Consider the following 18,465-nt stretch of genomic DNA (forward strand, 5'->3'; position numbering starts at 1 on the left):
GCCCTCCCGCCCCTGAACCCAGATTGAACAGACGCCGTGGGTGGGGCTGACGGCCGTTTTCCCCTCTCTAAGAAGGGACGTTCAGGTAAGACAACGTTCCCTTCTCCTGTCGGGAAAACGGCCGTCAGGACTGGGACATACCAAAGCCCAAAGTCTTACCGGGAGGGTCGATGGCGGCTAGTCATTGTTGTTGCGAAAAAACCGTCTGTAGAACTCGTCTGCCAAACGCTGCGTCCGCCGACGCGTAGGAGTCTACCCGGTAGTGTCGAATGAACGAAGAAGGAGTGGACCACGTTGCCGCTCTGCAGATCTCATCGATCGAAGCCTGGGCCCCCCAAGCGGCAGAAGAAGCTGCACTCCTGGTAGAGTGTGCTGTAATATTACGCGGCACCGGAAGAGACTGACTCTCATATGCTGTGGCTATTGTTGCTCTGATCCACCTAGCCAGAACCGATTTGGTCACCTTCTGACCCAGAGTAAGTGGTTGGAATGACACGAAGAGAGCTTCTGTTTTACGGAAGGTCGATGTCCGATCAATGTAAATCTTCAATGCTCTCCGAACGTCTAGAGTGTGCCACACCTTTTCCAAATGGTGTCTCGGATTTGGGCAGAAATTGGGCAGTACGATGTCTTGTGCTCTATGGAATTGACTGTTAACCTTCGGAACGAAGGTAGGGTCTAGACGTAGCACCACCCTATCATTAAAGAAAGTGCAGAGGTCTTGACGAACTGACAAAGCTGATAATTCCGAAATTCTGCGGGCCGATGTGATGGCTATCAGAAAGGAAACCTTCAGCGACAGAAACCGGAGAGAGGAATCTCTAAGTGGTTCAAACGGTGTCTTGGTCAGAGCATTGAGCACCGCGTTCAATCGCCAAGATGGAAAGCGATGTACGACCGGCGGGTTGACATTGTTGGCCCCTCGGAAGAATTGTTGAATGAGAGGCTCCTTCGAAAGGGAAATGAGTGAACCGCACCTCAGGACTGACGAGATAGCCGCCACCTGTCTCTTGAGTGTGTTCGTCGCCAGTCCTGAATCGAGACCTCGCTGCAGAAAAGCCAGAATGTCCAAGACGGAAGCCGAGGTGGCCCTTATACTATGAGATGTGCACCACTTTTCGAATGTGCGCCACGTGGCCTCGTAAATTCGTTTGGTAGAGTCTCGGCGAGAAGCTAGCATGGTAGGAATGACCTGATGCGGAACCCTTGCTGTAGCTAAGACGCACCGCTCAACCTCCATACGGCTAGGCGTAGCCATTGCGGATCGGGATGTCGAACTGGTCCCTGGCAGAGGGACACCTGGTTGTCCGGAATCCTCCACGGTTCTCGAATTGACAGAGTGATCAGGTCCGCAAACCAGGGTCTCCTGGGCCAGAAGGGGGCGACCAATATTAATTCTGACTTCTCGGATAGGAGCTTCCGGATCACTCTGGGGATCAGTGGAATCGGTGGAAAGGCGTACAGGAGGCCCCGAGGCCAGCTGCTGCGTAGGGCGTCCACTGATTCCGCTCCCCGAGAAGGGAACCTCGAAAAGAATCGAGGCACTTGATTGTTGGTCTCGGAGGAGAACAAGTCCACCACCGGGAGCCCGAACCTGGATATCAACTCTTGGAAATTCTCTGGGGATAAGGACCATTCCGACTGGTCGATAGTCTGACGGCTGAGGGAGTCCGCTGTGCAATTTTTCGCCCCCGCAATATGTTCCGCTCTTATTGACCGCAGGTGGGATTCGGCCCAATGACCGAGGGAGAGCGTTTCCGTCATCAACGAGCGAGAGTGAGTACCTCCCCATCTGTTTATATGCGCCTTCGCTGTCACATTGTCCGTGAGGATAAGGACGTTCCCGTCCTGGATGAGAGTCTCGAAGGCTAAGAGAGCGAGACGGATGGCCCTCAGCTCCAAAAAATTGATGCCGTGGCAGATTTCCGATTGGTTCCACTTGCCCTGGGCCAGGTGTTGGTCTAGATGAGCTCCCCATCCCGACAGGCTGGCGTCGGTGGTGATAACGGTCCTCACTGGTTCCCTGAAGACTGATCCTCTGGCCACCCTCTCCGGATTCCACCATGCCAAAGAGTCGGCTACCTCCCGTGGCAGGAGGACTCGTCATCTGGAAAGACCACATCGGCTCCTCTGGTGTGGCAAGAGGAACCACTGAAGGGGCCGACTGTGGAGACGAGACCATGGAACTATATCGTATGCCGAAACCATCTTCCCTAGGAGCTGGGCAAGTTGCTCTATGGGAACTGACTGAGACCTTCTAGATATACTGGCTAGCTCCGCTAAACTACTTTGGCGTTCAGCCGACAGATAGACCATCGACTTCTGTGAATCAATCTGAGCCCCTAAGTGAACAATGGAAGTCGAAGGTATAAGGTGGCTCTTATCCCAATTAATCGAGAACCCGTGCGATTGTAACACCTCAATGGTCAAAGACATATCCCTATCTGCTTTTTCCTTCGAGGAGGAGAGAATGAGAATACCATCTAAGTAGGCCTGAAGCCTACCCGGGCTCCCCCGAATATGGGCCAGGAGAGCCGCCATGATTTTAGTGAAAACCCTGGGGGCCGACGACAACCCAAAGGGTAATGCCCTATACTGATAGTGAGCGCCCTTGAAGCAAAATCTGAGGAACTTACGGTGGTCTCGTCTAATGGGAATGTGTAGGTAGGCTTCCGTTAAATCAATGGATGCCATGTAATCCCCTAGCCTTATGCACTCTAAGATGGAACGTAAGAGTGCATTTTAAAACGACGGTACACAATGTACCTATTGAGAGCTTTAAGGTCTAGAATAGCCTCCAGCCCCGACGGTTTGCTAACTACGAAGAGCCTGGAATAGAAGCCCTGCTTCCGTTGATCAATGGGGACCGGTTGGATGGCCCGAATAGACAGAAGATGGTTGACCGCTGACTCCACGAGGGCAGTGCTGGAACTGCGGTTGGAAGTTGGGCAAGGCAAGAAAACCGTTGGGGGGGGTGGACAGGAACTCTAGGGCCAGACCTAGACGGATGGTATCTAGGACCCACTTGTCTGAAGTGGAGGACTCCCATTGGGCAGAAAAATAAGCCAGCTGGCCTCCAATGGGGAGAGCCTCCCCAGAATTATTTGAAACGGTTGAAAGGCTTACCCCGCCCACCTCGGAATGATTTACGGGCGGTGAATTTGGACCCTGGTCTAACCTGATCGGTCCTCTGAGAGTTTCCTCTATACGGTGAAAACCTTTGTCGACGAAACCCCGATCCTCCGAGTTCCTGGCCACGAAAGGAAGAAGAAGAAGAAGAAGCCACTGGGCGAAAGTACGGCTGTTGACGAAATTCTCCCCGGCGGGATAAGGATGGCAACACCTTCTTCTTGTCCTTGGTTTCTACTAGGATCGGGTCCAGAGAGGCCCCGAACAAGTGTGAGCCTGCATAAGGAGAGGATGCCAGACGCCACTTATTCCTGGTGTCAGCCCGCCAGTGTCGGAGCCATAAAAGCCGGCGGGAAGTGATGGTGGACCCGATAGATTTTGCTGAAAACCTGGCTGCGTTCAGTGTCGAATCGGCAGAGAATTCTAATGCTGCAATTACCTTATTAAGGTCCTGATGGGCTCTTACGTCTGAAGCTGCAAGGCGGCTCTGAAGCTGTTTTAGCCACATAATTGATGCTCTATTAAAAAAGGAAGACGCTATGGAGGACCTGATGGACCAGGCCGCGGCCTGATGGGATTTGACGAGGGATTGGTCCGCTCTTTTATCTTCCGGACGAAGAGCTTCATTCTCCGGACCCGTAACATGAGATGTCGTTGTCAGGGCCACTACCGGGGCATCCACCGTAGGTACCTGCAAAATATTCTCCAGCTCCGGAGCACAATTATAAAACTTTTTGTCTGTGGCGTTGGGATTAGAACCCGAACCCGGATGAGACCACTGCCGCTGGACCACGTCCACAAACATCTTTGGAGCAGGGATGGTTTCTGCAACCACCGTGGGTTCCACAAATAGACTAGTTGAGGTGCTAGGCAGAGACTGAGCCTCAGCCGGAGGGGCCTGAATCGCCCCAAGACCCGTGGTTGTTAAAGCCTTAAACAGCAGAGAACGAAAGAGATGAGGTTTAAAGAGCCCCACAAATGAAGGTTGATCAGGCCCCAACCCCTCGTCTTCCGACAAGGCCTCCCCGGTATCCTCCTCTTCAGATAAAGATGCTTGGCTGTCCCCCTCATTGGCTTGTTCCACCTGAGGTCTGAGCCTGACTGAACTTAAAGTAGAGGCCTCTCGTGCTCTATCCACGCTACGAGGTTTGGGGGCCGCGGAGGGAGCAGATTCCTTTTGGAAGAGAGAAGCTAATTCCTGGCGTATAGCCTGTTGAATCATCAATCCCAAAGAATCAGGAAGCTGACAAACTGGTAGCTGGGTTAATGTGGCCTCCGATTGTTGCCTAGGCCCTCCTGGCTCCTGGGTCACATTGTCTGATTGGCTTGGGATTGGGTCAGCAATATTTTGAAGTTCTATTTCCGAAAGCGTACGGAACAAGGGAGCAACCCCAGCTTGGGCCATGGGCCATGGAGATGATCTGTCTGGGGACCAAGACCCAGACCCCTGGATTGGTATTGAACTGAGATCTGGGTTTGGAGGGGCCTGAGGGTCGGAGGTGCTCTTGTTCCCCCTTTGTTTAGGTGAAGGGGATCTGCGAACCCTCTTGGATGCCTTAGAGAAAGCCCTCTCGAGCGCCTTATGGCGCCTCTCCTCCGCCCGCGCCCCTTTCTTGCCCTTGGCCATTTTCCTGCCCCTGGTAGGTGAATCCCGAGGGTCTGAAGAGGAGCCCTCCTCAGGGTTGTCTTGATTAGAGACTTCTAGGGCTGAGGCCGGCAATTCCGGCTGGTTGCAAATGGCGTCCGCCATTTTGAAATTTCTTCCCGCCAATTCCGGGCCGCTGTGGCCTACTTACAGTTTTGTTCTGAAGGGGCTGCAGGCGATTCAGGCCTTCCACGTCTAGCCGGCTGCTGGATAACCGGCTGCTGGGCTTAAAGCGGCACAATAAAATGTCTCTCTCTTTTTTTTTTTTTATTTTATTTTAGGCCGTTCGCTCCGCCGGCCGCCGCTTGTTTGCCAGCCCGATGGCTTCACTGCAGCCCTGCAATAGCCTCTGTGCAGCTCCCAAAGCCTCCAAACCGCAGGATCCAAATGGAGGGTGGGGGGGGCCGCTCGCCTCTTGGCTTCGAACGCCGCTTAAAAAGCTCCCTGAGGTGAAAAATAAGCGCGGGAGCGAGGCGGAAAGGCTTGAGGCACTGAGAGCGAGAGATAGAGAGCCGGCCGTCGAGAATGCTTCGGGGCCTTGCCCGTGAGCCTGCCGGTGGTTTTTCTCTCCTTTCAACCACCGCCGCGGCTCTCCGCGCTACGGGGAACACGCCCGTGGGCGCCTCTCAGCTGTTTGGCTGGCCGGCGAAAAAATAAAAAATAAAAATAAAAATAAGAAAACGCCGAGGCCGCCTTCAGCGGGCTCGGGAGCCAGTCCCTTCTTCGCTGAAACAATTAAAAATCAACAACAAAGAGAAGAAAAAATAATAATAATAATTAGTTTTAAAAACCTGAAATCTTAACTCCTGAGGTAATAAATACACGACCGGTCCAAAGCTAACCGAGTCGAAAAAGCTGGAAAGAAAGAGGAGTAGGCGGGGATCTCAAACAACTAATTTTAAGACTCGGTCCAATCAGCATCGAGGAGATTTACCCAGTCCTGACGGCCGTTTTCCCCGACAGGGAGAACTGAAACGTACAATTTATTGACATCGTGGTACCAGGAGATGCCAGAGTCCAAGAAAAAGAACTGGAAAAAATCACGAAATATCGCAACCTGGCCATTGAAACTACGCGATTATGGATGAAACATGTAACAGTGATAACCATTGTCATTGGAGCACTTGGTACCATGTCCAAGAATTTTATAAGTTACATCAACAAATTGCAGCTTCCTGCAATAACACCAGCGGAACTGCAAAAAACTGCGCTACTTGGAACATCGTACATCTTAAGAAGGTACCTAGGACGCTGGCAGCAACCTGCATCAACCATTGCATCAGTAAATGGTATTTGTGATGCATTTTTTAATGTTCTTTTTTTTGAATTTTTTTTTATTTGTACACATTAAAACATAAGACAAACATACGACATTTATATATATATATCACTATTTCTTATCAGCTATTCAAAGCGGTCCTTTATTATTATATATACATATTTTAATCCTATTTTATGATTTATCTTCCTTTATTTCATCTACATTCTACCCTATTTTCAGTTTTTTTATCTTTCCTATTTTCTAACCATTCATATCATCTACACCAGACCTTATAATATTCTGTATCTTCTTTTTCTTTGATTTCTTTTGTGAGTTTATCCATCTCGGTGCATTCTAGAATTTTCTTAATTAAATCTTCCTCTATTGGTGGGGTTTTTTTCCCCAATTTTGTGCATATGCTATACGTGCCGCCGTTAATATGTGTAGTATTAAGTATTCTATATCATTTGTGTGGTTTTCTGTTGGGATCCCTAATAGGAATTTTTCTGGCTCTCCCTTTATTGATTTCTGTATTATTTCTTCTAACCACTTAATTTTAGCCCAAAATTGTTTTGCCACTGGGCATGTCCACCAAAGATGGTAATATGTTCCGTAGTTACTCTTACACTTCCAACACTTTGGTGAGTTACTAGGGAACATCTTTGCTATTCTAGCTGGCAGAAGATGCCATCTATGAAACATTTTCATCTGGTTTTCCTTGTATGCTGTCAATATAGTCAATTTCATATTTGTTCTCCACATCTTTTCCCACTTCTCTAATTCTACTATATGGTTAAATTTTCTTGCCCATTTAATCATAGTTTCCTTCACGATTTCCTCTTCCATTTTATACCGTAACAGAAAATTATGTTTTATTGATTAATTTTTGGTCCTTCCCATATATTTTTATCCAATTCATTTTGCTCCAATTGTATCTGATTAGTTTTTGTATCTTCTATGTATTTTGATCTAATTTGGAAGTAATTCAACTTCCCTATTCAAATCTTGTTCCAATTCTTCTTTTGTTTTTAATTTTCCCAATTCATTTGATATGTCCCTGTATCTAATTATTTTAGCCCAGTCTATTAAATTTGGATGTGTTAGTGTTTTGTTGGGGGAAATCCAAGATGGTATATTCGTATAATGTTGTTTTTTGATTTTATTCCAAATTAATAATAATAAATTCCTAATTATGTGTCTCCTAAAAGACCCATGATTTTTGTACTTTTCACCCCACAAGAATGCATGCCATCTTATCTGTAGGTCATGCCCTTCTATTGTTAAAATTCTTTTGTTTCCCAACTCCATCCATTCCTTGCATTTTTTAATGTTCAGTTGACTGAGTTTCATGCTTAATAAGTAATAATAGTAGTAGTAGTAGTAGAATAGAATTATAATTTTTTTTATTGGCCAAGTGTGATTGGACACACAAGGAATTTGTCTTGGTGCATTTGCTCTCAGTGTACATAAAAGAAAAGATACGTTCATCAAGGTACAACATTTACAACACAATTGATGATCAGTATATCAATATAAATCATAAGGATTGCCAGCAACAAGTTATAGTCCTACAGTCATAAGTGGAAAGAGATTGGCGATGGGAACTATGAAACGATTAATAGTATGCAGATTCAGTAAATAGTCTGACAGTGTTGAGGGAATTATTTGTTTAGCAGAGTGATGGCCTTCGGGAAAAAACTGTTCTTGTGTCTAGTTGTTTTGGTGTGCAGTGCTCTATAGCGTCGTTTTGAGGGTAGGAGTTGAAACAGTTTATGTCCAGGATGCGAGGGATCTGCAAATATTTTCACGGCCCTCTTCTTGATTCGTGCAGTATACAGGTCCTCAATGGAAGGCAGGTTGGTAGCAATTATTTTTTCTGCAGTTCTAATTATCCTCTGAAGTCTGTGTTTTTCTTGTTGGGTTACAGAACCGAACCAGACAGTTATAGAGGTGCAAATGACAGACTCAATAATTCCTCTGTAGAATTGGATCAGCAGCTCCTTGGGCAGTTTGAGCTTACTAGTAGTAAGTAGTACTAGTAGTTAGTAGTAGTAGTAGTAGTAGTAGTAGTAGTAGTAGTAGTAATAATAATAATAATAATAATAATAATAATAATAATAATAATAATAATAATAATAATAATATTTGCTTATCCATACTAATAAATATTCAATATATAGTTCAGGGATGTGAAACTCAAGGCCCGTGGGCTTGGATCTGGTCCACGGAGCTGTTCTGGAAACATTTATTTTCGGCTGGGACGGCTTCCAGCAACCCTCTGCCAGCGAAAACGGAGCTTGGGAGGGTTGCAGGAGGCCATCCCAGCCAAAAATGGATTTTGGCAGCCCATTTTCATTGGCAAAGTGCTTGGACCACAGATGCCCCCAACACAAGTGACGTGAAGCTGACCATGCCCACTCTGGCCCCCTGAGGTCAAACACAACCCTAATATGGCCCTCAATGAAATCAAATTGATGGAAATCAATGAAATCAAGAAATCAAGACTCCCCTGGTATAATTTAATTCTCTTAAACTTTTGAGTTTCTAACTTCTGTTTCTGTTAACTAACCATTGGTAAAACGAATCCCATGTTAAAAAATATTCTGTTTCTTCCTTTTCCTTTATTTTGAGTGTTAATGTACCCATCTCTGGGCATTCTAATATTTTTTTAATTACACTTTCATCTGTAGGGATCTCTTCATTTTTCCACCACTGTGCAAAAACAATTCTCACTGTTGTTAACACATGTAAAATTAAATATGTATTCCTTTTATTGTACTTTTCTGGTAAAATATCCAACAAAAATATTTCTGGTTTTAAATCGATATCTTTCTTTACCATTTTTTCTAACCGTGTACGTACTTTTGTCCAATATTTTTTTCCTTTGCACCCTAACCCTAACCTTAACCCTAACCCTAATCCACCACATAGTACGAGGCAGGTATCTGATTACATTTCCAACATTTGGCAGTCATTCTTTTAAATATCTTTGCCATTCTTCTGGTGGTAAATGCTACCTATAAAACATTTAATATAAATTTTCTTATAGGTAATTGACATTGCTAATTTATAATTTCTGTCCCACAGTTTCTGCATTTATCTAGCTCTAAAATTTTGTATATCTGATTGTCGGGCGAAGCTGCCGCCAAAGGCGACCCCTAGTGGCAAAAAACCAACGGCGCAGATGGAAGCAAAACCGCGAGAGGTCGCAAAGAGTGGAACAGATGACGCAAAGAATGCTCCTCCCATCGAGAAGGAATTTGGGACTCCGACCGGGTCAGATGACACCGAGCCATCTTTGGAATCGGATGAGGACCTCTTGGTGAGTTGGAAAGGGGGGCCCCTTACCGTTCCTGTACAACTGCATATCCCATCCTCAGGAATGCAAGGGGAAATACTAGCCCTCTTAGACTCTGGGTGTACCCGATGTATCTTAAGCCCCGAGGTGGTGGAGAGAATGGAACTAAGACTAAAAACATTGAGCAGGCCCATAGCCTTCTGCCAACTAGATGGATCGATAGCGGGGGGAGGCCCAGCCCACTTTGTGACAGAGCCCATAGAGATGACCATAGATGACCATAAAGAAATCATAAACTTCATAGTTGCTCCAGGGATGGACCAACCTCTCGTGCTGGGTCTCTCGTGGCTCCGAAAATGGAACCCTAAAATAAACTGGAGAACAGGGGTGGTGCGACTCCGCACAAAGGCACAAAAGAAGAAGAACATAATTTCAAAAACCCCTGATCCTGATTGCCCTGAGAAACTAGGGGCGATGGTTGAGCGCCTAGAGGGGGAGGAAAAAATTCCTAAAGAGTACTGGGACCTACGAGAGGTTTTTAGTGAAAAGGCCTCTGACGTACTGCCTCCCCATAGGCCCACAGACTGTGCAATAGACATTCTACCAGGAGTGAAACTCCCGAAACCGAAATCTTACCCCATGACCCAAAAAGAATTAGGGGAATTACGGAACTTCATAGATAAAAATTTAGAACGAGGATTCATTCAACCGGCTAGGCCTCGGGTTGCAGCCCCAGTCATGTTCCGGGAAAAGAAAGATGGCACCTTTCGCTTGATAGTTGACTATAGAAATCTGAACTGTGTGTGCGTGGAAAATGTATACCCCATGCCTCTTATGAAAGACATGCTCGCCCACTTGGCCAACGGAAAGTTCTTTACTAAACTGGACTTACGAGAAGCGTATTACAGAGTACGCATAAAGGAAGGGGATGAATGGAAAACAGCGTTCAATTGTCCCCTTGGTTGCTTTCAATTCCGAGTCTTACCATTTGGGTTGCAAGGCCCCAGCAGTTTTCATGCAACTAATAAATGAGGTTCTCCATGAACACTTGTTTAAAGGGGTTCTTGTTTATCTTGATGACATACTTATCTACACTGAAACCATGGAGGAGCATGTGAAGCTAGTAAGAGCAGTACTTAAAAAATTGCTGGCCGCTGAACTTTATGCAAAATTGTCGAAATGTGAATTCCACCAATCAAAAATTGACTATCTGGGATACCGTATTTCCTCTGATGGCTTGGAGATGGACCCTGCCAAAGTCCGAGCAGTACTAGAGTGGGCACCTCCTCGCACCCGCAAACAATTACAGAGCTTTCTGGGATTTGCTAATTTTTATCGTCAATTCATTCCCTCTTTTGCTGACATTGCCCTGCCGATCTTTCTCATACCTTGATTGTATTTGCACACACGGCCACAAGCTAAATCAATCTCTTGATTTTTCAATTCTTGCTTAGTTTTAAGTTCCCCTTTTTCATTCAAAATGTCTTTATATCTTGTAATTTTTTCCAGGTTAACAGCATTCGGATGTATTAGTGCCTCCATTGTGGAGAGCCAGACTGGTATTTTCATATAATGTTTTTCTTTGATTTTTCCCCCCATACTAATAGCAAAGCATTTCTGACATAATGTCTTTGGAAATATCTATATATTTTGTTTTTCCCATACCATAGAAAAGCATGCCACTCCAATTGAAGATCATGTCCCTCCAAGGTTAATAATCTTTTATGACTTAGCATTACCTAGCATTGGCCATTGAGAATAATCCCTCATCTCATCATACATTCACCATTTCTTATCTAAGAAGAACAAAAGAAAAAGGTGGTCTAATATTTATTTCAGTTATCCCCAAAGCAAAGGCTACCAGCTGGAAAGACCATGAACTACTGGAGTTATTATTTTATTTATTTGATTTTTAAATGAGTAAATGAGTAAGTAAATGAGGAATTGCTCTGAGAAAAGGAAGGACTGCTTAATCTAAAACAAAATATTAATCTGAGTTTTTGTTCTATCATACTGGCATGCAGGGAGTTGAAGCCCATCGTCTGATGAATTCCACTTTTTTGAACCATATTTTTTCCTTGGCTAACCTCCTCAGAATGAAAACAAACTTGATATATGCCACAATTACATTTCTAAAAAATAAAGATTAATCCTCACCTGAACTGCCTGCCGCTCATAGAGTGTCATTTGTGATATCTGAGGGCGAGCGCTTCCACCAGAGCCTGAGCTGCCACTGGCTGAATTTGAATTCTGCTCACTTTCCGTCTCCATTGTGTCAGGTCCCAAGGATTCCTGTCTGAAGTTTTGTTTCAAACCCTAGAAGAAGAAATTAGGATTACCTTATGTGAAAGACAAGCCTACATTACAAAATTATTTGAATATTTTCTGTCTGAAATATAAATCTATGCCAAGTATCAAAATCTACCAATGATGGATGGAGTATTAGTAATATAGGTCACTATTTAAGTAATCATCCAAAATTACACAATATTTGTTTTACTAAATAACTGTTCCATCAACAATAAGGGAAAATTTAAAAATAATGAAGTGATGAGAGACAAATGTTAATTTTTAAAGCAAACATTTACGATTTTTCCTTTAAGAACCAAAAAGTGGGAATAGAACTATTTAATCATGCAGTCCACACTATATGAAACTTGTAATGAAACAAATATGAAATTTCTGAAAACAATTTCTGACTCTAGGGAGTTAAACAATAAAGGTATATATATACTTATACAGGTATCGCATTCTTACACAGTACAGCTTGAACCTATAGATTCGTGATGGCGAACTCTGGCACGCGTGGCACCCTCTCTCATGGCACACGAGCCGTTGTCCCAGTTCAGTTGTGCTGTACAAGTGCGCGCGCCTCCTGCTAGCCAGTTGGTCTTCAGGTCTCTGTCATGCATGTGCAGGGGTGGGGGGCATGCGGGGGCGGCACACACGCATGCACAGGGGGATGGAGCGCATGCAGGGGGCTGCATACGCATTGCATTTTGGGGGTTCAGGCACACTTTGGGCACTCAGTCTGGAAAAAGTTAGCCATCACTGCTATAAACAGCCATGGAATTATATGTACACACAGGGAACTTCATGGCAAGATTCCTAATATCTAAAATATGTTTTGCAAGCTGAACTAATTAAACGATGTACTTATAAAATGCTATAGATGTTTCAATATTAACTCACCCAAGACATCCGAAAATTCACCTCCTTTTTTTAAATATATATTTTATTTATACTTTTTTCTTAGGTGCTTAGTGAACAAACAGTGTATTGTCTGAGTCAATTTAAATAAGAATAAGAATAATAAGAATAACAACATATACATAGTAATAATCTTTCAACTTCTAATATTTACGTATACATAGTAATAATAATATATTGTATTGTGTGACAATATACATAATAGTATTTTCCAATTTCTAATTTCTATCTCTATTATCTAACCTTTAATAAAACAAATCCCATATTAAAGTTTTCTTCTTTTTTTTGAATTTTTTTGAATTTTTCTTAACAAACCACATACAGATTATTTTTGAATAAGATATCAGTCAGGTACATAATTAAACCCAATTCAATTTTCATCCCCTCAAAATGTAATCTATCCAATGTATTTCCCTTTCACCCTTAAAATTTTATTATTTGTGCTTCTGCTTGGCTCCGTTGGTGATGGCAACAGTCTTTTAGACCGCCAGCCTTTGGATTACGTAGAATCGCTAAGGCAGCGTAAATCAGCAGCCTAGCAATTCGGAAAATCTCCCCACCCACCCCCCAGGAGAAGAGGGGGAGGTGAACAGATGAGCAAAGGTAGAGCTTTCCTAAAACCCCTGAAATGACTGCAGGGGTTTGAAAGGTTAAGCTCCCTATTAGCCCAAAGCGCTCCGTATCCAAGGCTCTGCTGCATTGGCAGAAATAATCATCGCAACCAAGCTCTGGGACCTATATTGGATTGTAAATTTATTTTATACCGGACAGAACAGAAGCAGGAGGACTGTAAGGGCAAGTAACAATTTTCTTAACTCCCTGTGGTTTTGTTGCAACTTGAAGGCAAGACTGATAAAGGCGCCATTAACCTAATGACTTTACAAGTGGAAAGCGAAAGTGAGAAATTGCTATTGTTCTGGGTATAGTGCTGCCAGAGGCTGTTAGAAGCCATTAAATAAAAGTACAAAACGATAAAAGGAAGAGACTTTAAGACTGTATTCCCTGAAAATACAAAAAGATCTCTTGTTAATTTGGATTAAAGTGAAACAAAAGTTTAAAAGATGGCAGCCAAACAAACAAAATTATCAACCTCTAGGAGTGAGGGAGTTTCTCCAGCTCATACTGCTGATACAAAAGCATTAAATTTAGAAGCACTACAGGAAAACCTGAAAGATTTTGTAAAGGACTCTATAAATTGCAAACTTCTCTTATTGAAGAGAAATTGAAACAGATGACAGAACAGATGTTAGAAAGTCAAGAAAGGAACAAAGAGATTAGAAACAGTCTCATGCTAGCAGCTCAAAGCTTGGCAATCAATTTGAATTTGTTAGAAGAAAATGTTGAGGAAATAAAGCAATCGAACTTAAAGCTGGAAAATAAGATGGAAGAGGTTCAGGCTAAAGTGGAAAAAACAGATGATGAAATTGTATTGGTCCAATATAGGGCTATGGAATTTGCTTTAAGAATTAGAGGTCTACAGGAGAATAAGAAGGAAGATTTGAAAGAAATTTTTTCTGAAGCATTTGCAGAGATAATAGGAGTGCAACCAGATGAAGTGGCATATCATATTGACAAAATTTACCGTGTGAATTCTTGGATTGCCAGACAAAAGCAGCTCCCAAGAGATGTGGTTATTTATTTTACAACTCGAAGAATGAGAAATGCAATCCTGCAAGCATCTTATAAGGGGGGGGGGGAATTCAGGCAGCTGGACAAGAAATTTTAATTTTGAAAGAAATTCCCCCTAAAATGCTGAGAAGCAGAAAAGAATATGCATTTCTGGTGGAGGAGCTCAAAAAAAGGCAGACTGAATATAGATGGGATATCCCAGTGGGGATAATTGTGTATTATGCAGGAAAACCACATCGTCTTAATACAGTTTGGAAAGCAAGAGACTTTTATGTTAATGTATTGAAAGCTGGAAGCCCATCGTCACCAGAATCCAGAAGAAGGGATGTTGAAGAAATAAGAAAAAGGGAAGCAATGAAGCAGGCACAAGACCAAGTTGCAGTTATAGTTATGGAGGAAGATTCTTTACAAGTGTTGGATATATCTAAAGTAGGGGGGGAGTGCTAAAAGAAGGAGTAAAAGAACAAAGGATGACGAGAGCATCTACTAAACGTAAGGAACAGGAAGTTAAGCTCCAACAAACCAAGTGGCAGAGGCTACTAAAACAGAAGCTGTGGGAGGAGCAAGACCCAAAGAAAAAGCGGAGCTACATTGGGTGTTCCAGCTTCCGACGGCCAAAAATGGCAACTAGTTTTTTATCCTGGAATGTTCATGGTTTAAATTCACCACAGAAAAGAAGAAAGATATTTCATTATTTGAAACAATTTAAAAATGATATAGTTTGTTTACAAGAAACACATATTAGATCTTTGGACCAAAAATATTTGATTAACTCAAGGTTGGGTACACGTTTCGTTGCTTCGGTTTTAGAGAAAAAGAATGGTATTGTTGTTTATGTAAAGAAGGACTTAATAGTGAAGTTAATCGAGACAGATAAACAAGGAAGATATATTGCAATTGAACTGTTATTGGAAGGGGAAAAGACACTTTTAATTGGAGTTTATGCTCCTAATCAACAAGAAATTTTTTAAAAATTTTTACATAATAAAATAGTACAATGGGATTACAAATCATATATATTAATGGGTGATTGAATGGAGTGATGGATACCTGGAAAGATAAAAATGGTTTACAGAATATTTCAAGTCGTGCAAAATTGCCAAAGGCTTTTTTTGATATGATGGAAGACTTGGAATTAAGAGATGTTTGGCGTGAATGTAATACGGAAGAGAAGGATTTTACTTTTTTCTCTGATAGACATTAATCCTTTTCTAGGATTGACTTTATACTAATTTCCAATGATTTGTTCTCTAGGGTGAAGAGAACCAAGATATGTGCAAGAATTTTGTCTGATCATAGTCCGGTTTGGATTGAATTTGAATGGGAAAATCGTGGAGATTGAATGAAAATTTGTTTAAATATGAACAAAATGTAGAAGAGTGTAAAAAACCAATGAAAGAATTTTTTTATTATGAATATGCAAAAAGGCACATCTATTGAGATAGTTTGGGACGCAAGCAAGGCCTTTATGAGAGGTGTACTTATCTAAATGAATAATAAATACAGAAATAGGTTGCAAAAAAAAAAAGATTGGAGTTAGAGGAGGAAATTAGGAAAAAGGAACAGTTACTTATAAAGAATCCAGAAGACAAGAAAACAAAAGAATTAATAAATATCTTAAAAGGACAGTTTAATATGATGATGGCAGATCAAGTGGCAACTAATTTACAATATGTTAAGCATAATACATTTAATAATGCTAATAAGCCTGGAAGGTGGTTAGCTTAATTTAATAAGGAAGAAGCAGAAATCACGTATGATTGGTAAGATAGAATATAGAGGTAAAGAAGTATTTCAACAAAATTTGATTAAAAAAGCCTTTTTAGAATTTTATACAAAATTATATGCTGGAGATTTGATTAAAGATATAGATATAGAAAGATACTTACAAGAGCAAGGTATATGTGAGCTTACAGTAGAGCAAAGGGAAGAACTGAATCAATTTATCACCTCAGAGGAAATAATTTTGGCAATTAGACAGCTTAAAATTGGGAAAGCGCCAGGAACAGATGATCTAACGGCCGTTTACTATAAGAATTTGCAAAATGAAATGGTAGAACCATTGAAGGAGCTATTTAATAGCATACAATTAGGAGGGGAGGTGCCTCCCTCATGGAGGATGGCTTTTATCTCATTAATACCGAAGGAGGAGCAAGATTGTAATAAACCGGAAAATTATAGGCCAATATCATTATTGAATACTGATTATAAGATTTTTGCTAAAATATTAGCAAATAGATTAATGCCAGTTATGTGTCAAATAATTCATATTGATCAATCAGGATTTATTATGGGTAGACAAATGAGATATAATATGAGATATATTGTAAATTTATTGGAATATTTGGAAAGAAACAGCCAAGTCTCAGCAGCGCTCTTCTTTCTGGATGCTGAGAAGGCTTTTGATAGATTGCACTGGCAGTTTTTATTTAAATTAATAGAAAAAATGCAATTTGGAGACTATTTTATACAAGCAATTAAAGCAATATATCAGAAGCAGACAGCACAAATAATAATTAATAATAGTTTAACAGAGTCTTTTAGAATTGAGAAAGGGACAAGACAGGGATGTCCTTTGTCTCCATTATTGTTTATTTTAACTTTAGAAATTTTATTGAATAGATTACGTGGTGCAAGTCAAATAAAGGGAATAAAAATTAAACATCAAGACTATCGATTAAGACCATTTTCAGATGACTTGGTTGTTACTTTATCTCAACCTATTCATTCTGCTATATATTTGAAAGAGATAATTGATCATAACATAACATAACATAACATAACATCAGAGTTGGAAGGGACCTTGGAGGCCTTCTAGTCCAACCCCCTGCCCAGGCAGGAAACCCTACACCATCTCAGTCAGATGGTTATCCAACATTTTCTTAAAAATTTCCAGTGTTGGAGCATTCACAACTTCTGCAGGCAAGTCGTTCCACTGATTAATTGTTCTAACTGTCAGGAAATTTCTCCTTAGTTCTAAGTTGCTTCTTTCCTTGATCAGTTTCCACCCATTGCTTCTTGTTCTACCCTCAGGTGCTCTGGAGAACAGCCCAACTCCCACTTCTCTGTGGCAGCCCCTGAGATATTGGAACACTGCTATCATGTCTCCCCTAGTCCTTCTTTTTGTTAAACTAGACATACCCAGTTCCTGCAACCGTTCTTCATATGTTTTATCCTCCAGTCCCCTAATCATCTTTGTTGCTCTTCTCTGCACTCTTTCTAGAGTCTCAACATCTTTTTTACATCGTGGCGACCAAAACTGGATGCAATATTCCAAGTGTGGCCTTACCAAGGCATTATAAAGTGGTACTAGCACTTTATATCAATATTTAGATCAATATGGTAAGGTATCTGGATTTAAAGTGAATGAACAGAAGACTAATATAATAACTAAAAATATGAATATTAAACAAAAAGATGAATTGCAAAGAGTAACTGGATATGAAATAGTTAATAAGATTAAATATCTAGGAGTATATATTACAACATCAAATGTGAAATTATATAAAAATAATTTTGAAGTATTGTGGCAGAAAGTACAGAAGGAAATGGAACATTGGAAGAACTTAAAATTATCTTACTGGGAAGAATAGCAGTAATAAAAATGAATGTTCTGCCTAGGTTTTTATTTTTGTTTCAAATTATACCAGTACTTAAGAAGGATGCAAATTTGCAGGAATGGCAAAAAGGGATTAATAATTTTATTTGGATGGGTTAAAAACCGAGAATAAAATTAAAGATAATGCAAGATACACGTGAAAGAGGGGGTCTAAAAATGCCGAATTTGAAATTGTACTATGATGCAGTTGTTCTCTTATTGATCAGTGACTGGTTTAATTCAACAGAGAAAAGAACTTTGAATATTGAAGGTTATGATTTGTTGTATGGATGGCATGCTTATTTATTTTATGACAAGAAAGCGGATAAGGTTTTTAAAAGTCATATTCTTAAAAATGCTTTGTTAAGGGTGTGGAAGAAATATCAATACAAGATAGATTATAAAATACTAATATGAGTAATTCCTAGACATACGATAGTAAATATAAATATAGAACAAAAACAAGAGGTGGTTACCTATAAAGAACTTCTTTTTGTAGAAAAGGGTAAGCTACAACTAAAATCTTTAAACAAATTGAGAGATGAAGGTATGAATTATACTTGGTTCCAGTATGGACAGTTGCAAGCTAGATGGAGATTAGATGAGAAAATTGGTATTATGCAAAATGAGGAAAATTTTGTAAAACAAATTAGAGGTCAAGGTTTAATGCATATTAAGAGGTTGTATAATGTATT

General features: G+C 41.3%; 1 protein-coding gene across 8 annotated transcripts in view; it reads right to left on the bottom strand.

The window, feature by feature from the left end:
* The window catches only part of PHC1 (polyhomeotic homolog 1), a 274,243-nt gene that overhangs the window by 214,099 nt on the left and 41,679 nt on the right, over positions 1 to 18,465 (bottom strand). For 7 of the 8 annotated variants that reach the window (XR_009153197.1, XM_058166767.1, XM_058166765.1 and 4 more), the window contains one exon: positions 11,491 to 11,649. Coding sequence is in view for 7 of the 8 variants with exons in the window: in XM_058166765.1 (XP_058022748.1) it covers positions 11,491 to 11,649 (159 nt within the window). In the remaining variant the exon portion in view is untranslated. Of the gene's footprint in view, positions 1 to 11,490; positions 11,650 to 12,090; positions 12,110 to 18,465 lie in introns of those variants that run through there. The other variant, XM_058166768.1, reaches the window with a different exon arrangement.

Source organism: Ahaetulla prasina, chromosome 2, assembly GCF_028640845.1.
Source record: "Ahaetulla prasina isolate Xishuangbanna chromosome 2, ASM2864084v1, whole genome shotgun sequence".
NCBI lineage: Eukaryota > Metazoa > Chordata > Lepidosauria > Squamata > Colubridae > Ahaetulla > Ahaetulla prasina.